Raw genomic sequence first — 26,184 nt, forward strand, 5'->3', positions numbered from 1 at the left:
TAGCTAAATATACCGTATGTTTCAGTTGCACTATAAATGAATTTCTGATAAATCTCTTGACCATACGTTTTGACAAAATAATAAACATACACGTATAACATATGAAAAATAAGTTTAGTAACCTGTACTATGTGTGTAAATATACTAAGTCAATGTAGAGCGATACACAGGCTAACATATAATAGATTTAGCTATAATTAGCATGTCTATATCAAATCTTCAAGTAACACACTTGTTGTCTAATACAGCCAAGCTCTCTGTTAGCAAAAGCTTTTCCAATTAGTTTTTTCATTACTCCTCTTTGTAAAAATGAGATAACCTGCATAATGGTACTATGTACTTCACCAAAAAACCATCAATTGTTGGTAAACATATTTGTGCGGCCACATGAGAATTGATGACTGAGAATTCAGCTAGTAGCAAAAATATCAATTGTGTAGACTCAGCTTTAAGACAATGATTCCAAGTAGCTGATAAAGATTCCACTTACTTGTCCAAAAATATGATCTCTACATCGATATCTTCTCGGTCTTTATGCAGAAAGTCAGCAAGGAAGCTTGAGACAGACTCGTATGTAATGTGGCCACAAACAACAATGTGTCTAAAACATTCACCTGATCACCAATACATATTTCATATACAAAATAAAACCTCATCACATTTGAAAGTATTTTGTCATTGAACGATGCATATAATTATTACTATAAATTGTATTTACATGCACATTGATATTAATATAAATGTATTTGAGATGATGTACCTTTTGCCTTTCTCACATTTGTATGATCCGGAGTATTTTCCACCTGCTTGCACAAGCTCGTAGATCTCTGGGATTGCACTTGCAAATATGGCCTACATTCACAGGCAATCGTTATTATAATACTTAACTCTCATCCACTAGAATAGTTAACATAGAGATACTGAAGGCATTTACAAATGTGGTCAAGACAATTAGTAAATTAAACCAAAATGGGTAGTAAAAAATAACAAACATCAACATACATAAAACCATAATCAACAAAAAAATCTCATTATGAAGATGCAAACACCGTTTACCTATGAATGATTTTCCTGAAACATGTAAAATTACTGAAAACAATACAGAAGGAAACAAACACGATTAAGCGTGCAACATAAAAGATGGGAGCAATAATAAATGTACATCATTCGTCTCATCAATTCAAGCCTTCCAATCCAGGCCTTCATGGAGATATGATAGAGTGGTGGGTCACACTTCTTATGAACAAACAAGGCTAAATCATCCATGCTGTGCTCAATCTGTTGGCCATGCCAAAGAAACGGGTGTTGCATCAGTCATCAGCGGGGCATAAGAATTACTCACCAGCCCTCCCGTAATAATAAATATCATAAACATTCGTCCCATTGCAGTTTTACATGCTATATCACCGTAGCCAACAGTGGACGAAGTGACGAGAACAAAGTAAGCGCACTCCCAGTACTTCAGCTCCTGTATGTTGGATATCTCAGCCCATGGATCCCCTGAGTTTTCACACTAAATAAGTATAATAATACGGATACTTTTAAAGCATATTATAGCAATTCTAGTGATTCAATAACTTACCAAACCAGCCATTATGATAAAAACCATGAAGAGTTTGCCGAGAGTGGTTTCACAGTAGATGTCACCATAGCCGACAGTTGTAGATGTTACTAGAATAAAATAGCCACAATTCCAGAATGATAGTTCTTGAATGTTGGGTGGATATCTCCACGGATCTCCAGAATTTTCACACTGCAAGTTGAGAGTTGTAAAAATATTCACAGTATGTGACCATAAGCTTCAATGTATGCGAAGTTGAAAGCAAATCGTAAATTTACCAGCGCGATTACGTGTATTTGTATACATATGCACCCACATCATTTCCCTCGGAATATGTTGTACATTCGCCATAGTAGCAGTTTGCTGTCAAATTAAGGCTTCGATAAGTCGTAGTAAGCAATTAGGGATGTATTGGACTAGACTCCAAGCACAGATGTTGCAAAATCAACGATCATCAGCCATATATTTGCTCTCAAAATGGTGTCCTATGAGGGCAAGTTAGCTTTAAAGCTCACAAACATTGAATGAGTAGAATAAAAACGCACTAGCTAGATGTAGTATAGCTGAGTTGAATACAAACCCTAGCTGCAAGCTTACGGCGTTGTAATGTAATCTTTGCAGACAAAACAGAAATAATAGTGAACGGCTAGTTATATCGACATAATGTTGAGCTAGTTCAACCTTAGTGCAACTGCGTCGGTGGTAAATACTTCATAGTTGCAGATTTGCTGATATGATTGAGAAAGAGCAGATAATATTATGATATTATCGTAATATATACATGGGGGGCATGAAATGAACAGGCTTATATAAAGTGTTAATGAGTTTGCAAGAGTACTCAAGACAAGCTCATAGGGTAAGCAGGAAGATGAGAGTAGCGCAAGTGCAGTATTCCTTCTGGGATATCAACTTTCTAACTATTATTCTACTGCACACTGCAGACAGGCCAGCAGTAATCCTTTGCATAGCTGCCTTTTTTAGCCAAAAGCTATCCTCTGTGTTAATAAATATAGACATACAAATGCATTTTGAACAAAAAATAGCTTTGTTTATGGATACACTTCAAAGTAATGATACGTAAAACAACAAAGCATGCTAAAAGCTGTTGTAATTACAGTATTAGGTTAATGTTAAGTGTGAAAAAGCTTTCAGACAAAGGAAACACAGAAAACACACCTCATGCCGTATTACCAATGCCATCATGCTAAAGGGCAAGAGCTCCAAAAAGTTTTCTTACAGCATTCTTTGACCACTTGGAATATCTAGAACTTATCTTATCAGAATAATAAAATATAGAGCCAACCACAGATTTATATAGTTTAGATATTTCTATGCTAATTTAATGTGCTATAAAATCATAACTCTAAACGATGGTGATCAGGATATGTATAACTTGTCCTTTTACCTCAGTCCACGCTGGCACTAGTGAAAATTTATCATTGATTTTCTGCTACTCACACTGTGTAACAGAAAATTGCGCATTCACATTGAGTAATGGGAATTTTGCAAGGATGGCAAAGATCTTTGGAAATATGGCGCTTGAAGATCGCAGGCAGATCTCATAAATAACACGCCAGAAACCTATCATTGCATAGAACTAAAATATTTGAATCAATATGAAAGTGAAGCCCATATACGGTATACATACTAGAACAACTCCAAAGAACCAAAAACTGTTCTTGCAGAAGCTCAATCGTTGCATAGATAATCACTTACCAGGTGAACTAGACCTGCAGATGTTAGCCAGAACGCCAAAACACGAGACAATAGGCGCGCTATTTTAATGTGGCTGTTAGTTCTCAGGACATTCAAGTATTGAAGTATGTCAGGAAGATTGAGTAGACGAAGCGCTCGAAGGAATCTCAAACCTGGTAAGAAAGAACTTTGCAATGAAGGTCATATGATCAAAAGCAGCAAAAACGAAAATGAGGAGTTTCAAAAAATCCTAAGGCCTTCATGCAGCAACAGCTGTCATTAGAGCTTGAGCGATATTTTATGCACTTATTTACAAACGCATATATTTGCTGAGAGAAGTACCATATTCTACAAAGGTTCCCAATGGCATCCTTTGAATGTGGTTGAGCATCTAAACTGAATTCAATAGAAAAATGCAGGCAAATAATAGGTTGTATTTGCAGTAAGTTGAAAACTTACAACATTGAGATATTTGGTAATTTATTGGAATATCAATGACCACAAGAACTTGGTAGGATGCTTATATAGAGATCTTGCTCTGTTATTCTACCGGTGCAACAACATTCACACCTGGCCTCATAGGCAAACCATAACACAAAGGCAATGTAATAACAATCAGGTCAGCAGGTTTTTAATAATGCTTTCCCTAGTAGGGAAAGGCTCTGCGTGCAGATAATGATATTTTGATAAGTTATGTCGCCATACAAACAACTGAAGCTACTGTCAGGCAACAAGTTGCAATTCCCACGGCTATAGTATGTACCCGCTGACAACCTTTAGCAGAGCTTAAAAAAGGTTTGTATAACATTACACAACGGGGTGACATCCTCAAACTAGCAATAAAATCAATAGGCATGGATGTAAAAAATACTCTTCAACTCACCAAGCCAGCGTCTTTCAAAGTAGATGGAAGCAAAGGATGGGGAGACAGTGAAGTAGTCCACTATGGAATACATCTCAAATAAAAATGGAATTTTATCTTGGGCGGCAACAAACTGCAACAAAAATAACGATAAAATGAATATTAGGGTTGTCTACAATTCAGGATATTTTTAATCGCGTAAATGATTCACCAATCAAGTCCATGTTTAGTAATGTATATGTAATATGTAGGCTATATATATATAATAAGTATATATATATATACTTATAAATAAACATGGGCTTGAAACATTTATAAATGTTTTGTTGAGTTAATTGTTCCAACTGCACTTTAAATTTATCCCTACAGATCTTGAAAAGATAGACACAAAAACACAAGATTAATTTGTATCATTAGTAATACCAAACTACCATGCTGTGATTTCCTAATAAATGATAACTGACATTTTATTCCCCGATTTATTTATTGCTGGAATACAGAAAACGGAATAAAGAAAACAAACAATACAACTTCAAGCTTGCAATAACTTTTCTCTCTTTCACATATGCTGTGGCTACCGTACTTACATGAAAACCATGTATCAAAATGCATTCTACTCAGCACAAGCTAACCATAATTTTTACACTACTATTGAAAACAAAAATGATCAGTAATAATATAAGCACAATCAGAGGAAAACTGTCAACTGAATGTATTGGCAATACGCAGATTCAGTTACTTATACATGTTGCCAGTCAGCCATAGTTCAGTTATCAGTAAATCTTGTCGCGATAGCCACATTAAAAATTTATCTTATTATATGAATATCCCCTGTACTAACGGAAACAAGCTATAAAGCATAAAAAGTTAATTGTTCATTTTGAGAATCATTTACTGAAATACCTGAAATGCCTTTGGCACCATGTTTTTATTCACAATATACAAACACAGGTCAGTACTCTCAGACGTGCTTATTTCCAATCAATTTTCGGTCTTTTTATCTCACTTTATTCAAATACACTCAAACTTAAAACTTATTGCTGTGATATTGAAAGAAACACGTTGCAAAGCGAAAGGCTAAGCCCAAGACAGATACAAAAGTATACAAATGCATACACTAAAACCTACTCAAGCAAAAAGCTCATATCGAGTGGCTGTTACACAATTACCTATACATGTTTTCTGTTAGACTCTCAATGGCTGTAGTAGACGAAAAGACCCAAATCTTTTGGCAGCTAGGTTTTAAGCCATTGGTTATGAAAGGTATCACCAGCTAGTAAGTTTGATCAACAATGAAAAGCAGACAGCAGAATATATGCTAGATTACAAATAATGCGATTATTAAAATGGTGACTTGAAGAAGCGCTCACACAAGTCAGACTAACCAAAAGTCTAAAGACATTCCCAAGGGAGGAATGATTAGATTGTATGAAAGTTGGCATTATATTTCCTTGTTTATGGATAAGAATACTAATGTGTAATTTGTTTACTTTTGGCAGTGTCCAATGGAGAAAATAACAAATGGTAAAGGAGGACCGATGTTCAACACATTCTTTTGTTCAGCAAGTGTGTGTGTAGTGGACCTAATGTGAATTCAAAGCAGGAGAATGTTTTTGTCAAACATCTCCACAGTTATGCTATTGATTGTATTATTATCCATATTTAATGCAGTGGTGCCAAAAGTATTTTTACTAATTAAAATACTTATGGTTATTTTGAAGCGAGACATTGTGGCAAGTTATACCTTGATTATACTCCAATACTGCATGTGTGAGACATTGTGGCAAGTTATACCTTGATTATACTCCAATACTGCAATATATATACAATATATATACAATATATATACATCTATAAATATATAAAATTAAGTAAGATGAAAGTTTAAGTTCAGTTTAAAACATTTTTATTACTAGTAGTTTCATATTGCAAAGCAATAATCATCAGGTATAAAATGCATGTGTGAGACATTGTGGCAAGTTATACCTTGATTATACTCCAATACTGCATGTGTACGCCTATACCCATTACGATTAAGAATCAGATTTGTTTAGTGTCTAAAAGCTAATCAAAAGCTTCCTGTTTTAGGATGGCAAAAGGGAATTGCTTATAGTCTATATGATACGGGATTGTCAACATCAGAATGTTTGCTAGCGGTGCAAAAGTGCAGTGCACATATGATGCGCCGGACTTACAAGCTTCTATATACACAATAGCAGAATTTCTGCCAGCACAGCTTAGTATTATAGATCAGTTGACATGCCAACAATTGTTACAACATTAATTCTTGGATCATAAATCGATATCCACAAGGGAACTCACAAAGGCTTAACATTTTATACAGTGAATGTGGCGAGTGAGTGACACAAGATAATCAATGACAGTGAGCATAAAGAACCCTGGAGCATTTGAGTTAGCCATTTAAACAGACCAACTCATGAAACCTACCTAACTCTTAAAAAGTCGCCATCTTAATCTTCATTAGATAAACCTTTAGTAAAGCTTTTCACTTTTGGCATAATACGGCAGGCTGCGTGTTAACATCTTCAGTTCAAAGTGCAGTATCATTACGATATTATGACAGTTCTTTAGGGAAAGAAGGTAATTAAATGACCACATAGCCTATTAAAATATGAGCTTGTGTCCAAAATTATTTGGAAGGACCGTTACCTCACACTAACAAGCCTTGCTAAATGTGATTACAGACCGCATTGAAATACTGCTAGGTTAGGTACTGCTAGAGACAGCACTAGCAATATTAATAGATTTCACATTCAAATACAGTAGACCAGGGCCAGAGCCATATGTGGCTCTTTTGATGGTTACATCTGGCTCTTTGATAAATCAGTAGAAAAAATCATTCATAATTTTGCTGTTAATTTAATTAACATAATACAGTAGACGCTCCTATAACGTATACCTCCTATAATGTAAATTACAAATAATGTAAAGTATTTATGTGAAGTTTTTGCTTCCTACTAAGTAAAAGATTCCATCTAACGTAAAGCCTTATATGTCGGGCAAATTCTCAATTTCGATTTGAATGATAATCTATCTCGCTGCACTTGTGAAAGAAAAAACCACGTGTGTGTAGCGCTGCGTTATAGCTGTTATACAGCTTCTATGACATTTTAGTTCGCCGTGATAGATCATCAGATGAGTTGACAAAACAGAGATTGGGTAGCTGTGTAATTGTTAATCAATACTTGAAGGCGATTGATTGGTGCGGATGTTACAGCCTCGGTCCACCAATCTGAATGTCATGAGTTGGAGCATCATCCAAAGTTTCTTTCTATTCTAACCTTGACCCTAGATACAGATAGACGACCTACAGGTAGTACCGCTTTTTGTACAATATTTCCATTTATTTTGTTGTTTTGCTTTCTTGTAGACATATAAAGTATTGTTATTAGTTTTACTTTGCACAATAGTTTTTGCTGTTAAGAAAAAATAAGCAAATCATTGTAAATGAACATCAAATTTATTTTGTTCGAAGGTTGAACAAAATGGTTTGTTCGACGATACAAAATAAATGAACAAAGTAAATCCATTTTTCTTATGCTCTAAAATTGCTCAAATATATTAAAATTGCTGGTCTTCCTTTTCCATTTTATGTTTTCAAGATTCAACATATACATATGGCTTTACTAAAATTAAATTTTGAAACATTTGGGTTTTTGGCTCTCTCAGTCAAAATGTTCCTGACCCCTGCAGTAGACGATCCTACTGTGGGAAGAATCCAGTGCAAAAAAGGATAGGGATTTCACATTATATATGAACCGTAAAATGCATGTATATAACCTAAAATTAAAAAAAAACTAAACTCAACTTCTTAATTTAATGACTATGCAATAGTTGTAATATTATTGGTATTTATTGACATCTCTTCATTTTCTATCACTTACATTTGGTTTAGGGTCCATGATTGCAGTAATTTTATGTTACGTAAACTCAATTTAAATCAATGTTTTTCACTTTTTTATCACAGCAAAATGCTGCAGCATCTTGCTCTTTTCATGCAGCAGATAAAAAATATTGCACATCTAAAACAACCAATTAGATTATCTATGGGACTCCATTATTCAAATCTAATTTGAGATCTTGCAACGACTTGACACCTTACGTTATATGGCATTTCTTACATAATACAATACAAAGTTTTTACGTTCAGTTGAATTTACGTAAAAGAAGGTTCCTATTATAGTGTGCGTCTACTGTACTGCAATTGACCTATGCCGTATGCTTGGTCTGTAAATGAAGGTGTACGTTATAGGGGCGTCTACTGTACTGCAATTGACCTATGTCACATGATTGTTCTATATATGAAGGTGTACGTTATAGGGGAGTCTACTGTACTGCAATTGACCTATGTCGCATGCTTGGTCTATAAATGAATGTGTACGTTATAGGGGCGTCTACTGTACTGCAATTGACCTATGTCACATGATTGTTCTATATATGAAGGTGTACGTTATAGGGGAGTCTACTGTACTGCAATTGACCTATGTCGCATGCTTGGTCTATAAATGAATGTGTACGTTATAGGGGCGTCTACTGTACTGCATTTGACCTATGTCACATGCTTGGTTTATAAATGAAGGTGTAGTTATAGGGGTGGGCGACTACTGTACTGTAATTGACCTATGGCACTTGTTTGGTCTATAAATAAAGCATCTATTAGTTTGCAGAAGAAGGTAACTATGAAAGTTCCAAAATCCAATGAATGCGAAATAAAAGGCTAAAATTTGAGTTTTTTTGTTAATTTATAGTGACTTACTTGTTTTTTTTACAGCTTATTTGCTAAAAGATATTTTTGTGACAGGCACATAGGATTGTATTGGTGGATTCTTAGGTTATTTTGATGCAGTCCTTTTTATTAGTAGAACACGTGTGCTTCAACTATTTGCAATAGTTCTACAGTGGATGTTATGTAATTCTCATTGTTCTGTAATTTAGGATAGAATTTATGTATGCAAAGTCTGCGATTTTCTACGATCCACGGTTGTACTAAAACAACACCATTTAACCATTATAACCAAACACCAGTAGTATTATTAGCGTAACAATATTTTCAAAAGAATTCTCAAGATAGCAGTAGCATGACACTATGAATTAAGCCCAAAAATTGGTGTTTATTTAAAGACACATGGTGACACTAAAAATTCCATGTGTCACACTGCATTTTGAGGGCATTAGTCCACAACAATATCTACCATCGGCTAGGAATCGGTGGTGAGAATCATTGGGCTTTAGGGTTTGAACAAAAAATTATCCTTTGCTGCCACTTGCTAATTTTCAACAACTATCAATGCTTTCGCCACACAGTTTTCGAATAACTTTGAACATTCTGTGAATCCTTGAGCTAATTTGGCATTAATAGAAAGCTCAAAAACCTTTTAGCCTTAATGAAGATTGCGCGCTAGCTTCACTTCCCTGCGAACAAAAATGGGGAAATTTGCTAAACAGCTACAACAATTTTAAAAGGTTCAAAATTGTATTTCATTATCTGGCCTGACTACTCTGTACGAATTCAGATGCTTGTTGCAAGTAGCCTGTAGACTGATACCCAGAAAAGGAGGCTAAAACTACTGGTATGCATGACCATCTTTAGTATGCGAATATTTTTCTAGGAACATAATTTGGTATGCCCAAGCAATGACCATGTACTATTTGTACTCTCAATTAATGCACAAAGACGATTGGTGAATTTAAAAACAATTATTATTATTATTTATATCTTTGCAGACAAATAGGTAAGAATTAGCAGAGACTGTCTTCAATGGCTTACCCGTAAAAAGAAATACATCATGAAGAAGACATTTAGAGCCAGATCCACTTGGGCGGTCGTGGCTTTTTGCCAAACGATACATTCCTCAATTTTGGTGCTGTAACAGAGAATAAAAAAACTAAAGAAAAATAGCAATTCTAGTAATCTAAACAGGTATATAATTACCTTGCACATTCAGTGCACATCCATTTAATGACAATATTGACTGCACTAAATAGTCAAAAGTATAGAAGTTGAGTGTTTGAACACTCTATTTCACTAGGACTAACGATTTACGTCTGAGATTTCGTATTAGACTATTTGACTCCTATCCATTTCTCATCTAACAGAGTGGCATTGTTTATTCATATCTAATACTCCTATTAATCTGTCTTATTGATTACTCTTAGCATCGATATCCTGTAAGCCTTGTAGATGTAGCTCATATTCAAACTGAGTGTAAATAAACTAGTTTTAAAATATACATATCGAGGCTTATCTTGAGAAGCATCTTTAATGACAATGGATATGCACTTCAATTATATTAACGCGTACAAAATGTGGAGGTCGTTTCATTATCTTGTTATTTGGAATTATCACGCTAAATACCACACACAAAAGAAATAATAGATCTGAATGACTAGCCAATGTAGCGTTGCAATGGAAAGAACATCAGCAAAGAAAAGTATTATGCAACAGCATCACCACACACCACTACTGACTTGTAGAAAGCATACCTTGCAAGTAAAAGAATTCATTAACTCCTATGCACGAATTAAAAACAACAGCCTCTCTACCATATGAAAGACATCAATGTGTGCCTTCTCACAAAAGTCATCATCTACATCTAGCAAGAGAGTAGTGTTTTTAATATTACTAACCAGTGACTGATGTCACTTGCAATGTAATAAGGCCTGCGGATGCCACTATAGAATATTGAGCTGACAAATAAATTTTGATTGTAGGTCTTTCAGCTACATAAATATGCTGGTTCAACTGATGGGTTCACTGGTTCATTTATAAGAAGGCTAATACTGGCAGGCCATTAAAAGGCCTGTGGTGCTCTGTGTACAGTTTGGCAGCCGGTCCATGCACAACAAACACACTGCCAAAGACAATAGAATAGTAGTTAAACAAGTTGTGAAGAAATGCATTCATCCCACATAGTAAGAAGATCATCACCTATGATGATGGAACTATGATGCAGAGTGAACTCCTTAATTATCAATTAGCAGCATGACTGTATAAGCTAGCCACATGTATTGCAGCTACTCAGCCGGTGGCAGCTTTTCGCACATCAAACCGACCAGCTCTTACCAAGCAAAGACCAGCTCTTACCATGTAACGACCCGCTCTCACCAAGTAGCGGCAGCACATGGCTATGCCATGTATATGATAGGCAACTAGACAAGTGAAATAGGTTTGATGTTAATAAATTTATGATGCTGAAAGGTATATCTACTAGACACTCTAAAGTCTAAACGATCATTTAATTGACTTACTAGGCTAGTACTCAAATACTATACTTGCGAGCAGAGATGTCAAAAGATTGTCTAAAAATACCCAACTTATTGTGAATTGGGTAGCCACTTTGAAGCCTGATCTTGTATATACAAACAGGACCCCTGATCCTAGATCGTATTACACAACTTTCCATTGACTGTGAAAGCACTAAGATTAGCACAATTCCTTTAGAACAAAATCTCATTTTAAAGTTCTAAGCTTGTAGAACTCTATGAAAGAAACAAAACTCAAATAGCTTTAACACTTTTTTTCACTCTGTCAAATAAGGGATGTTTTAACTGAAGGGACAATGGTTGCAGTGGTTACAATGGTTGCAGTGGTTACAATGGTTGCAGTGGTTACAATGGTTGCAGTGGTTACAATGGTTGCAGTGGTTACAACGGTTGCAGTGGTTACAACGGTTGCAGTGGTTACAACGGTTGCAGTGGTTACAATGGTTGCAGTGCAACCGAGTCTGATAGTGTGTGAATTTGTTATGAAAAACTAATAGTCCAATCAACTTGAAACTTCGAAATTAGACTGAAAATTTATTAATCCTTTTGCAGGCATAGCGACGATATTGTCATTTAGCGATTATGACAATAATGGGCAGAGCGACTATTATGTCGCCAAACGAATAATTTTTATAAAATGACTTCTCATTTGCTTATTGCTGTTTTTGTTTGAATTTTGTTACCAATAGTAAACTACAATAGATTGGTCTCTGTTAGCAACAAAAAATAAGCCGTTTTGAGAAGAAAAGAAACGATCGTTTTGCAATACTAAATGGTCAAAAAATCAAAAAAAAAAACTTCTGTAAATAAAATTTGGAATTTTGTTTGTAGCTTGTGTCTGCTTTTGTTTCTGTTTTGTTTCTGCTTTTTTGAATGTTTTCCCAGAGTGCAACAATTTTCTTTTACTGTCATGGTAACCATCAAGGTAAAAAGCTAACTCACTACAACTTCATCATTCAATTGCTGAAAGGACTCATTGGTAACTATCGCAAAGAGAGAGAAAAAGAGTAGGCTGTCCTAGTCTTATTTCTCAAAAAAAAAAAGAAAACTAAAAAGCATTCTATAGATACCATTCCAAATGGAAAAAGATGAAAGTGTGCTGTGTGTGCTAAAACAAGGCAACAGGGGCAAGGCTATAGACTAGAGTATAGAAAAACAAGAATAAGCACATGTGTCAAGACTGTGGTGTAGGTCTCTGCAAGGGCAAATGCTTCCGAAAGTATCATAGCAAGAGAAACTGTTAAATGAAGAATTGACTTGAAACATGTTTATTTGTATTTACCTGTATCATAAAAACATAATGCACATGTACAATATCATAAATAAGAGTGTATCAATGATTTGCTTTAAATCGATTTGTGAAAAATTAATTTAAGGGGGTCCCAAATAGCCTCAAAAAACCCACCTACGAAAATTTTAACCCTTTACTTGCTATTGGTCCAAAAGGTCAACCAAAAACGGCATTTAGCTAACCACAAACCGCAATAAAAAAATATGTTACTGTGGCGACAAAAATGTCGATCTGCCCATTTGCGGTAGTATCGCAAAGCGACAAAAACATTGCCTTGCCCGTAAACGGGTTAAGCATAAAGCTAGGAAAATTTTGTAATCCTACTTAAATTGGAAGTATAAAAAAATAAAGCGAAACTACGCGGCTGAGTTTACTCAGGTGTTTAATCAGGTGAGAGAACAGTGCCCCAAATTGTCTCACGACCAGGCTTCAAAATGTTAAGGTGAAGGTCTATGATTTTGAAAATGCTTGCAAAATCACAATCATTTTTTAGAATGTTGTTTTAGAAGATCGAACATTGGAAAGTGGTGTAAAATCAATTAGAGAACATATAACATCAATCATGTGTACTGCATTCTTGGAAATATTTTTAATCATCTGGTATACATCTATATTTACTGGTGTTACATGGAGGACCCTAGGGCGATTCTATCGCCAGATCTCGGGCAATCCACAAAATCTCTCACGAGGGAGGGGCCCCCTACACAACTGATAGTTGTTCATGCAAGCAGTAATAAAACTAGTCACATAATAAATGCTTTATGTTGCCAAGCTACCGCTTTAGGCCAATGTCAACATGCAAACATAATGTCAAATAGCATTGCTCTTTCTACTGTTTGCGACATACTGAGCAAATGGGAACGCTCTCGAATTGATTAATAAGCACGGGCCAAGTGGCCGAAGGGCCAAAATAATTCTTTTCAAATGTGATACTTGTTGGTACGTTCCATATAAAAATGATAGCTGGCAATTGATTTCTTCATAGAACCTTGTATATGGCTACTTAAACCATAACTGTCACGTATAACTTTTTTCGTATCTGCTAGGTAAATCCGACAAGCTGATTCCGATTTTGTACTCAAAATAAAGATAGAAAAGCATTTCAATATCCGTCTCCAAAACAACACAATCGGCACAACAAGCTCCGCCCATAAATATTTGATGTAGCCTAGCTTTTTAGGAACGGAAGTTAGGGATGTTTAGTCCGATTTAAAAAGATAGAGATGGGTGTCTTAAAACCCATTATTATCTAAATTCAGCCTGTAAAATAATCGCAGTCTTTTATGAAAGGTAGATAAATTGTTCAAAATTTTTCGTAGCTTGTTACATGATGTTTAATAGGCTGAACGCCAAGAAAGATGAGCTCAAAAAAGCCCAAATTTATCACAAGCTAGCGTTGTTATCGCGCTTTTTTGAGCAATGCAATATGCAATGTTAACTACGAGAAATTTTGAATAATTTATCTACCTTTCATAAAAGACTGAGATTATTTTGAAGCCTGAATTTTGATAATAATAGGTTTTAAGACATCAATCTCTATCATTCTAAATCGAACTAAACATCCCTAACTTCTGTTCCTAAAAAGCTAGGATACGTCACATATTTATGGGCGGAGTTTGTTGTGCCGATCGTGTTGTTTTCGAGACCGATATTAAAACGCTGTAAAACCCTTCATTACTCTGAAAGTTAGTGGACCAATCTTTATTTTGAGTACAAAATCGGAATCAGCGTGTCTGATTTACCAAGTAATTACGATGAAAGCTGTGCGTGACAGTTATGGTTTAACATAGGTCAAGCAAGAATGTTCTCATCAAAACGAGGGAGTATTTCAAGCTTTAGCTAAGGGTTTAACTCAGGAGTTCCCAACCTTTTTTACTCAATTCCCCCTTTTGCCTTTTCGTAAACTTGATTCCCCATACTATTAACTCACATGACTAAAAACAACCAATACAAATTATAATCCCATTTCATTGTACATATCTAAACATATAACAACATAATATAAATTTTTATGCAACACGCATATAAAACACAACAATACATCACCTTCTTCATGGTGGTAAATTGGTTTATGACTAGCTTAACTTACTATCCAATCAAAAGCTGGATGGATGCGTTCACAGATATTTGGGTTCTGACTAGTAGCTCATTATTAGTAACTGTAACTAGTGTTGTAGATAAAACCGAAATGTTTAATGGTGAAACCCAAACTCACATGACACTGCAGGACATAAATTTAAAATTTAGTGTCAGAATTCCTAACGGCTGTTTGCCCCCTCCCCCCCCCCCCCCCCCCCCCGCCTTCACTTGGCTTTGTTTACAAAAGCTGTCTCTAAGTAATAGCGTAAACCAATCAAATTAATTTTTGCACAAGATGTTAGACCAGGAACTTCACTTCTATTTGTAACAGTTTTCAACAACTTTATTCACTTCCTTCGTTTAAATAACAAATTTTATTAGAACAATATCACGAAAAAATTGATACGACTCATTTGTTGGCAGGTCATAAATGATTTTGATGCAAATAAAGAACTTTATGATACTAATTATAATTTTCCAGTATATTGTGAGCCATGAAATGATGATGAACAAGTGTTAAATAGATATGCTGCTATACTGTAAATGTTTTTATGAGTTTTGTAAAATCGTACAAAAACTTTTATAGTTTTAGCCTGAATAATGGCGCAGTACTGTTTTTTTTCTGTTTGATGACATTTGCTGTGGGTTGCCCAACTTTTTTACTAGTGTTTTACCAAATATCATTGTATTAAACACATTTAGATATACTTCATAAAAGTTTTAAAACTTCCGATCGTAGGACAGATTGCCTAGGGTTACTGACACGCACTGACAAAAACGGCCAGGGTTCAAAGGGTTAATAACATACTGTCCACGGTCTGTTAAAGCCACATGATTTCTCAATACATCGTATACCTGTGCATGTAGAATTGAATACTGTATTTTTTAATGTAAGTGTTAATGATTTACTCAAGAATAGAAACACTATTCAGGTATCACGAATAAAGTGCGTATGTATTTATATGTTTCAATTGTACAGTACATGTACAAAAGATTTACAGACACAGACTCATTGAACTGAGGAGTTCATGAATTGTGCTATCAGAGTTTGTTTCAGAACTTCACACTGTACGCAATTTTCAACGTCGAATATCTGATGATATTGCTCAAGGTTTGCTTTAGTCTCAAGAAAGTGCTTGACAACATCTATAGCCTTTCTAAATTTATTATAGATTGGAGGGGTTTGGGTTGGTCAACCTCCACATATTGGCTTCTGCATCACTTGATGTTGATGAATTACGATTGGGGTCTTGGCTAGCAAAAAGAATCTTATCTTTATTCTTAATTCATGTTGATACTGTAGATTTAACAAGTTTCACTCTTGTTGTTATCTCACTTGGTTTTACTCTTTGAATTTTATTAATAATATCCACCTTATAGTTATTTCTCCACCGTAAGTTTTCGTTTTGTAATCCTGTTTCAATTCTGAAGACTGTTTGCAAAAGTAGAAACAGCTTTGAATAAAGCTTGGAACCACAATTATTGATTAGCCTTTGATTATTCACTTCTGTATTCGAGGTAAATGTTCACTATTGCTCAAGTTTGATGCATAGTCTTAGCGCGCAATCTTTTTAGGTGAGCCCATTTTTAAATTTTTTTCAAGTTCACAGAATGAAGATGGCTTCACCAGTAGCGCAACTTGCTCATCAAGGTCATGTGCTAGCTGCCAATCTAGAGCTTGACCTATTAAATTGATGCTTCTCACGGTTACCAAGGAATATATGTCACAGCAGTTGCGCTTGATTATGTGAGTGCTGCTAATACTAATGTACTCAGCTCTGTGTGTTTTTACACTTTCACTATCTTTGAGTTTGAATTAACCAGGGTTAATTCGAATATTCGAATTAGTCCGACGAATTACAATGGTAAGCGATGTAGAGGAACAGGGAACCTAAAAAATGTTCGAATTATGCGGAAATTTGAATTATTAAGACTCCACTGTATTTATATAATATCACAGGCTGCGTCTTTTACTCGAAGCATAGATAGGAATGTGCTTATCGAACAGTCAATGAAGTTTAAAGATGGGTTATCAAGTATATCAGTATATTTTGATCAAGACAAAACGTAATATAATTTTTCTATAATTGTGAAGGGCGCATGATTTAATTCTGAACACTGCATATGTACCCTACTGCTTATTTCTAGCATATAAAGAATCCTCGAAAACCTTATTGGTGCATTTGAGCATATTTATGAACAGTATGTTAACACAATTACCTTTAAAGAAAACCAATAACAAAAATATCTTGGACTTGTGAAATACACTTGTTAACTGAATGATCATTTCAATACTGCTTAAATTTGAAGCTCCTTCTTTCCTGGCTAATTGCAACAAACCACTTTTAATAAATAGACTGAACCTCAACTTGAAGGTTTTGCATTCTCAAAAGTTGTTCCAATTTTGATATGATAACAAATCACATCCGAGCATAGTTACGTTTTATCATTTACAAAAAAACGTAGCTTCACATTTAGACCTTTGAGGTTATTAATTTTATTGAGTTGAACTCAACATAAGCATTTCTAAGTGTATACTTCAATTAGCATAACGTTGAAGAATGTAGCATGGAACAGTCAGCTAGTGTTGATTGAGTTGCAATGAATGGAGATGTTGTAGACTGTAAAGGCTATGAAGTCAAATAAATGAATGATGACATGAAGCAGATGGCAACCAAACAGGAACGAACAATGCAACTCTTATAATAAAGAATTCATCTGCTTCAACAAACCACAGACGGACAAGAGTCTCATGCCATTTTCGCTCTCTGTCAAGTTCTAGCAATAAAATTTTATGGAAGAGCAAAATGCTCAATGGAATGCGTACTTATCATAAATAGACAATGAAGTGCAGCAGGAACTACCCGCTGAAACAACTTAAACTGCATCATGTAATAACTTTACCTTGATATAAAAGCTTTAGCGCAACTAGATTGTGCCAAATTATGAAATTGTTTGAAAATCATTATCACAATTAAGGAAACGAGTTGGATTAGAAGCTTAATTTCAATAAATCATTTTATATGCAAAAAGTCAGGTGATATTAATATAACGACCTCACTTTAAAATGGCTTTACGTGCAGCAAGAAAGGCTGCCATAATTAAATTTATAGATTGTTCGGTGAAAGTTCTGAACAGAAGTATCTTTATTTTGCAAACATTTTCAATAAAGGTACATCATATGGCAATAATTTGTTCTTACAACTTTAATAAAAACCAGCTCCAACAGTATTTAAAATGCATGAGGTTGAGCTGTAAGAATCAGGCATATGACTAAGTAGTCGCTATATTCGAAGAATCTCACAAACATTACATATGCATTGGCCAGACCTTAAAATTTGCTTTTTGGGTGGCTTATATTATATATTCAAAGTTGCCGCATCAAAATACTACTAGAAATTTTTTACATATTAAAATGAATAAAAGCCTGTTGAAATAGTTGCAAAAAATGGCGGATATCATGACATCGCAATTTGATGAATCAAACTCTGGCAGTTTTGGCTATAATTTGAGTCCAGTTTACTTAGTAAATTATTTGAAACTATCATGGTAAAACTCGCGTTTATTTGAGTTTTAATACATGTGTTTAATACAATGATTTGAAAAGGTTACGACAATAATTTTTCTTGTGTTTTACATGAAACAAGTTATTTTTCAAACTCCAATATCAAATGGGTAATAGTAGTTTATTTAAAACACCCATAAACTAAACGTGAACTGCAAAGACACTTGTCATAGAAATGTGAAGTTGGCTGCTTTTTTAAAAGACAGTTGTATTCCTATCAGATGACAAAAGCGCCTTTGGTAACAAGGTACATGATTGTAATGCGATTGGATGGTCCATTCTACCATCAGCTTTAATATAATATAGTTTCTCCAAGAGTCGTACATTTTTTATTACACACTGAGTGGTGTAGTTCCATTTTAAATTATTTTAATAATTTTGCAGTATAAACCATTTACTGCGGGTTAAATTAATCCATCTATTGTTTTAATACAAGGCTAAGAAACAAATGGCAGATTTGACCACAATGTGTCAGACACTGCTTCCATGACGCACATGATGCACATGACGCACATGATGCACACTTTTGTGTGTTTGTGCGCAAGCTCAATTCTGTGCAAGTTGAGTTACGTGCAATTAAATGTTTCAATGAACATTGCATAATGGACATACATTTAACGCAAGAGCTTCTGTAGAAAAGACTTGACTGGGTAGCTAATTATTGACCCCACAGGTCAATAAGTAGCAATCCAGTGTTGTCATGCGCCAGAATGTGGAACATTAGCCATTTGGAACCTGGTCGTTTCAAAATAAAAACGACTGAAGTGTTAAAATGTTTAGACTGGATAGCCTGCGCAATATTTTAATGCTCATAATCCGCAAGCATGAAACATTTGATAAAGATTAGCGAATAGTAAAACTCGCATTACTTGAGCATTTTTACCGTTTCCATGATGCGGATCTCTTGCGAATTGGCTCAAACTTGGGCGTCATTGAAACGTACTAATAGAGCATCATTTATTTAGGAACAAAACAATTGGGTGTAGTTTGAGTACCACAGATTGGAAAGTAGTGTTATGGTTTTTGCAATGTGTTTGCATGCATGGTACTGTGGAAATGGACCAAAATGAAGGGAGGGGAGCAGAAATTACAGTACGACAAGAAGCGTATGAATAGGTGACTGCAACACTACGATAGCTGAAGACCTGGCGCACTCCTAAAAACTATCATGCAACTGAATCACTGGTAAGAACATTTCACTCAGCTGGTAGAATAATCATTGAGTCCTACACATACTGATAAACTCCAAGTTATTCTTTGTGCCCCTTTTAATGAAATACTGTCGGCATAGTGACAACTCAACCAATTACAAGACGACTGGTGAATGAATCCAACACAACAGTTTTAGCATTCACCAAAGAAGTTTGTTAGATGGCAAGAAGTCAGTTACTGTTGCCTGCATATATTAACTAGTGACTAAGATATTAGACCATGGTCTTACTAATGCGCTGTAGGGTATACACATACCCACTGTACAAGAGATATCAACGATTAGGTTCTCACATACCATCATGCAAAATTAATGTAACTGTGAGGTATACCAGATTGGAAGCTAACCCTATACACACATCTCCTACACAGGGAATCTGAAAGCATTCTTAAAATATACATAGCCATATCACGTTGTTAAGCTCTATCGCTCTCAGATTATCCAGACTATTCACTCAATAAGACAGAAAAAGATCTTTCGAAGGCCTGTTGATGCATTAAGTCACATTTATGTTTCAGGCAAGTGTGCTCAGTACAAGACAACACAGAGCAAGTTGTATACATACGTACCAATTGCCAAAGTGAGTGAGATTTTGGCAGCTGTGTATCATAAAAAATTATAAATATGAATTGTACAAAATAGATTATAATGTGAATAATTACACTCAGTTTAGGAAACATGCAGATCATATCCAATCAATCTAGATACACTAAGGCCTTTTGTACTATAACAACTGAGACTAGACTTCAAACATGCTTATGATACGATTGAACAATGGTAGGTTAGTGGTGCCTTTTGTGTCTAATTGCATTTATAGTAAAAGCGATCTTAAATATTAACTGACAGTATCTTAAAATTACTTGTACTTATACCAATATAGTCATGATATTTCGTTTTTCAACTATGATTTTGATGCTAGAAGACCAAAACCCAGTTTTTGAGACAAGAACACTCACAAATATATTTTTCAAAAATCAATCTGTAATGTTATCTGTTACCGTTAATGCAATAAAATATGTGCTGGGAGTCAACCTTTAAGGTATGTTTAGGGTGTTTTGCATATCTTTCAACTAACGCTATTACTCCTGACCTGGTAGGGCCTATATGCTACACAAGACAGGCATGAATATACAGAAATTCTACACTAGTTATCGGAATTAAAACTTACCTATCGGCATCAATAAAGAAAACAACTAGAGAGGCCACGCTTAGAAAGAATACGAACACCACCTACAATGAACCATACGCATTATTAAGATATAGGCTAAACTTTACAGCCAAACATATGTTTTGGTATAACATACCATCAAAAACAATAATTGCAGTTCCTCACTAACACACCTGTACCAAGTCATAAGTAATAGCTATAAACAGGAAATCGATAAACCGAGGCAAAAAATATTTAAAAAATGGCAAAATTGTAATGGTGTCGCAGCTTCATTTAAATACTTGTTTGATTAACTGGTAATGTTTTGTCCAGGTGCACCTTAAGCCTGATTTTCATATATCCCCCAAGCCTTCATACGTGGTGTGCATGTTACACAAAGAAAAAAGGGTTTCTGAGAAGCAAAAATTCTAAATGCTGCACAAAGTTGGAGCAACCAAACGTTCCTCATGACATTTTTGAGCTCTAAATCTCAATTGACCATCAATATTTACAAAAATCAATGAGTTGATCGTATGGACGTGATAATTTTTCTTATTACTTTGAGGTTTTTAACAATAAAGTGTCAATCAAGATAATACATTTGATTCAAATTTTTCTTGAAAAATTCAAAATTCAAAAATTCAAATTTAATGCTAATAATTATTACTGCCAATGAGGTAAATTTGGAAATGTAAACTAATGGAATCAGTAAAATAGTTAAATTTGTTGCCTCATAAGACAAAAAGCTTATGAATGTGATGAGTGACATTGGTTATCCGCTAACATTACACGACATAATCAATCCCTCAAGATGTACTTGTGCGTTATGCGAGAGCTTAGGAGATGCATGAGAAGCAGGTTTTAATTACGGTTGTCTAAGACTATTTTCTCCTAAGGGATTCTGCTTATAGCGTAGGCATACAGCATTGGAATCCTATTCACAAGCCTGTTAGACTTGTAAAATGTAGAACTATGACAGTTTTTTGTGATGGTTGGTACATACAAAAGTAAGTATATGCAAGTCTACAAGGCTTTATGGGTAGAGGGTAAGCCAACGCTTTTCGGTACATCAAAAACAGTGGGCTGGAGCTCTTTGTCAGTAGTTAATGTTGGTAGGGTATGACAATAGAGTGCTTTTCCTCTAACAGACATAACTAAAGAATGCTAAAAATGTTCTATTAAATATTTGTGAGTCATCCTCCAATCCAGAGAGCATATACATGTATATATATGCTCTATATAGGGCTTACCATGAAAATTATGTGTATTCAAAGTGGCGTGTATGTGATGCCTAAACAAATTTGTACTTCAGCCTTGATAAAAAAGTTCATAGAATGACAGAGCCGTCGAGTGTAAATATCGACACAGGCCCATTTTGCAGAGAACTGATTAAAATTTTGAATTTCATAGCTTTAAATCTAAAAATCAACTACAGGGTGTTTTCCTTGGCGTTGTACCTAGGCTTGACTCCCGATGCTATTTGTTTCGAACTTACCTATACAAATTGGACTGCAGTAACTATAAATAATTGAACACATAGGTTTGGCTAATTGCTTAGTTCATACTGTGCCTGTTATAATGGCATTCTGAGCTATCCCATTTAACATGCATTAGGCAAAAAGCATGACGATACTAAGGATAGCAAGCTATTCAGTAAAAATATATAATTTATGAATACTGCAGCATCACTAAAGAAGAAAAAAGCATTGGTAAATCATTTATGAATAATTTACAGTGAACTAAAACCTTTGAGAATCTAAGTATTATACAAATGACCGCTCATTACATTTGTTTTGAGAAATATACATGAGTGTCTAGCAACTGTTGTCAAAATAAGTTAACAGCCATCACGAATGACAACATAAGGCAAGCATGTACACTTACCCAATGATTTTAAATCATACTGACAGTTGGAAATATCTCTTAATCGCTGTTTTGTTGCCATTAGCGATTTCAGAATGCGAGATATATACACAGCACTTCATGTTTTGAAATTACCCTTCATAGGAGTTAGTATTTACATGAAAATAAGTTTAGCTAGGTTTCTATGTCCGTACAACAGATGTATACAAACCAATTTACAAAATTCTAGTTGATTTTCATGTTAGAACAGCAGATTCATAAAATTTATGGTGATTATCTTTGGCGATTTAAAATTTTCATTAATGTACTGCTTTTGAGATTATTTATATTTAATTTAAACCTATAGAAGGGATCAGTTATAAAGCCCAGCCCAACTTCAGTTGTCAAGCATCTGAGATTTCAACAAATATAAGTGCCAAAAAGATTCTACATCTTTTGCTTCAAATGGTGAACAAAAATTTGGAACATGAATACCCCTTGAATAAATAAACAAAACCAGGCAATGTGGTTTCAAACAATTCACTTTTCTATCAGCCTTCTGAAACAAAGGTCAACTGGCAGTAGGGAGAGTATCCCCAAAAGAAAAAGCCTTCATATTTTTATCTGTGTTCACACATAGAAGGATGCTAAGGCAAATGTAATACTTTTGGTCTTTTCAGAGTCTCTACACGTAGTTCAAAGAGCAAAGGATGACAAAATATCGAAAAAGGTGTAAAGTAGAATGTACCATAACAAACCCAATCAAGGCAAAGGCTCCTAGAATTCTTTAAAATATGTGGGCACACAATTTGAATCCAAATGCCTCAGTGATACCCCGAAAAAGTATCCAAAAAGTACCCTTTAAAGTGTTGTGCTACATTTAGTTAAGCGACCTTTCGGGGGACACCCAAAATGTAAACATTAAAGGTTGACTTGCAACAAAATTCATATTACAGTTATTTGGTAATAAAAGGTTCACCATGTCTTAATCTTCTGTGCTGTAGATGCAAAGCAAAACATGTGGAAATGTAAAAACGCCATAGATTGGAATACCTTTTCAAAACGGCTCAAATGGGACGTAGTTGAACACGATGGTTTCTGTTTACACATTCATGCAACCTCATTCGTCGAAATATTTTCACAAATACACTTCACGCATTCAATAAAACCATGTCTATTGTCTTTACGCGTCTATTTCATTATCATTGTAATGCTGTCACTTTGAGCACTCTAAACCTACCGTAAAAATTTGTTTAATTTTTTAACCTAAGCTCGAAAGAGTACATATCCTCCTCTGATAAACATGCCGAGCTTGTTGATCAGCTGTGATAGTCAAAAAATGATGCAGAAGTGGTTTGCCCCATTTGGCAGGAAGTATGGGTCACATGATCAGATTACGACTGGATGATTAGACCAGGCTGAAACGAAACTGTAAAGTAGCGAGCATCTATATTTGATAAGGGTTTTTTGGTAGACATGTTTGTCATAAACTAGTGCTACGAAACATTTTATGTTGAGCCTTTGATTGGCCTTTAATTCTCGTGATAACATCACGTGTCAAAACAATAACCACAATGTTTGAGTATGCCATCGAAATAAAGAGATTCCAAACTATGGCGTTTTTGTGATGGCTGCGATTAACTATTCGTTTTTGAGCTTTCAAGAGCTTGTTATCACATTTCCACATATTTAGCACCTACAACACAGCAGAGTAAGACATGGTGAATCTTTTGATACCAAATAACTGTAATGTGAATTTTGTTGCAAGTCTATCTTTAAGCTTCAGATTCAAAGGCGTATGCAAAGGTCAGCCCGATCTAAATGACCTGCTGAATGAAGGAATAGACTTGTGGGCATACCAGTATTTTTCCACTCGTTGTTTGGCCAGAGATAAGTTCTCCTGCCCAGTCTTTAGCTGAAGTAACCCATCCGATATCTCCTTGTTTGTCGACTTGTTTCTCCTTGCTTCGAGTTGTGTCGGCCACCTTCTTCGCTGTGTGATGTCTGTTACCTCTCGAGATTTCTTTGTGAATTAGCACAATTAGTTTGCCAAATAGCACAAGAAAAACTCCAGCCACAAGGGTCAATACACTGCTTAAGAAGAAGATCCACCATTGCTTCTTTGTTGGATCACAACTACTAGTAATTCCGGTATCTGTTACACTCGTGTTCGATATCATCGTCGCCATCGGTCCAGGTAATGCAGAGTCACAACAAACTATTTTTCTCTACTTCCTGGTATGTCAACCTACAAAAATTATGTAACGGTACATATATAATCTCCTTTTGTAACAGCAATATCTGAGCTGCATTATAAATCTTAAGAGCCCAACTAAGTTGAATATTATGTTAAATTACAAAGCAAACTAATTCTACCATAAATTTTTTTGAAAATTCCAATAAAATTTAAGCACTGGGTAATTGCTGTCATGACAAGAAATGTTCAGGATACCAGCTAGCAAATTTCTTTTCGAGGTGTTTTCAGGCAATTTTGAGTCTGCTGGCCTGATTGTTATGAGAAAGGACAGCTCTCACACAGCCAACCTATATTTTAAATTTGATTGGCAAAGGCAAGCGAGACAAGTTATTGTATTGATGCTAGACTGATTCTAACCTCACATGACATTTCAACCAACCAGCATTCCAAAAACTAAATATTGTGGCAGAGAAGATACTCACATAAAAATTATTTAATATGTACAGACTAGTCCATAAAGATTTTCGTCAAAGCTGCATTTTGAGCGAAAAACAATACACTTATACTGTACTAGCCAAGTAGTGCCTACACATACTTTTATTTAAGTATAGCAAGCACAGAATAGGAACTTTGGGAAAACGGACAGAACAAAATACTGAGAAAATCATTGATCCGTGAAAGACTCACAATATGATATATTCACCAAGTGATAATATGCTACATCCATGAAACAATCATACGATGATACAACTAATAATAAGCAAAGTTCCATACTCAAATATTAGAAGATGTTTGGTTGAAAAATAACCAACAATTGTTGGCATAAAAGTTTGAGTTGCTTGGAAGCATTGCAGAGCTCAGTCTAATTCGTAATATCATTTCAATATTTTGCGCAATGCCATATTTATGCCTCGAATCGGCAAAGGTTTGTGATAAAGTACTATGACGATGTGATACCGCACACAAAGCGCAATGGTGATATGCCAGCCAATACAGTTGCTTCTATGCGTTTCTGCTAAAGAACCCAGAGCGCAGCAACAGGCTATCCTTCGTTTCTTCGTGGCGTCATTTTATCGTTATCAGCCATCTTTATAGACAATTTTATCGTTAAAAACACGAAGCTTTTGCAATGATAAGTTGAAAACGATGTTTTTTTTGCGATTTTTTTATTATATTATCTAAACAACACCTAAAAGTACTAGAAAATAAAAGAAAAACGATCGTTTTCTACAAATATGGCGGCTTTTTCGTGAATGAGCGCATGTGCAAACGACTTGATAACGTCAAAAAAAAACGATGGATTCTTTGATACACCGATTTATTTCCCATTTATCGACAAACCAAATCTTCGAAATAAAATTGCCTCTTAAAGCTTAGCAACTTACCATCATAACAAGAACAGAACAATTAAATTACAACGTTTTGGGTTTGTGGTGATTCACAGAAACAAG

The 26,184-nt window shown here is 35.1% G+C and overlaps 1 protein-coding gene across 4 annotated transcripts in view; it reads right to left on the bottom strand.

Moving 5' to 3' along the window:
- Nucleotides 1–24,755, bottom strand: part of LOC137394700 (calcium-activated potassium channel slowpoke-like) — a 76,441-nt gene extending 51,686 nt beyond the window's left edge. For all 4 annotated transcript variants that reach the window (XM_068081465.1, XM_068081467.1, XM_068081466.1 and 1 more), the window contains exons 1-8: nucleotides 24,396–24,755; nucleotides 20,716–20,777; nucleotides 9,907–10,003; nucleotides 4,140–4,251; nucleotides 3,278–3,429; nucleotides 1,583–1,753; nucleotides 761–852; nucleotides 491–601 (exon numbers count right to left, since the gene is read on the bottom strand). In XM_068081465.1, the coding sequence (XP_067937566.1) occupies nucleotides 491–601; nucleotides 761–852; nucleotides 1,583–1,753; nucleotides 3,278–3,429; nucleotides 4,140–4,251; nucleotides 9,907–10,003; nucleotides 20,716–20,777; nucleotides 24,396–24,725 (1,127 nt within the window). In that variant the 5' untranslated portion in view covers nucleotides 24,726–24,755. The remainder of the gene's footprint in view (nucleotides 1–490; nucleotides 602–760; nucleotides 853–1,582; nucleotides 1,754–3,277; nucleotides 3,430–4,139; nucleotides 4,252–9,906; nucleotides 10,004–20,715; nucleotides 20,778–24,395) is intronic.
- Between the last annotated feature and the right edge of the window lie 1,429 nt (nucleotides 24,756–26,184).

This window comes from Watersipora subatra, chromosome 4, assembly GCF_963576615.1.
Source record: "Watersipora subatra chromosome 4, tzWatSuba1.1, whole genome shotgun sequence".
Classification (NCBI taxonomy): Eukaryota; Metazoa; Bryozoa; class Gymnolaemata; order Cheilostomatida; family Watersiporidae; genus Watersipora; species Watersipora subatra.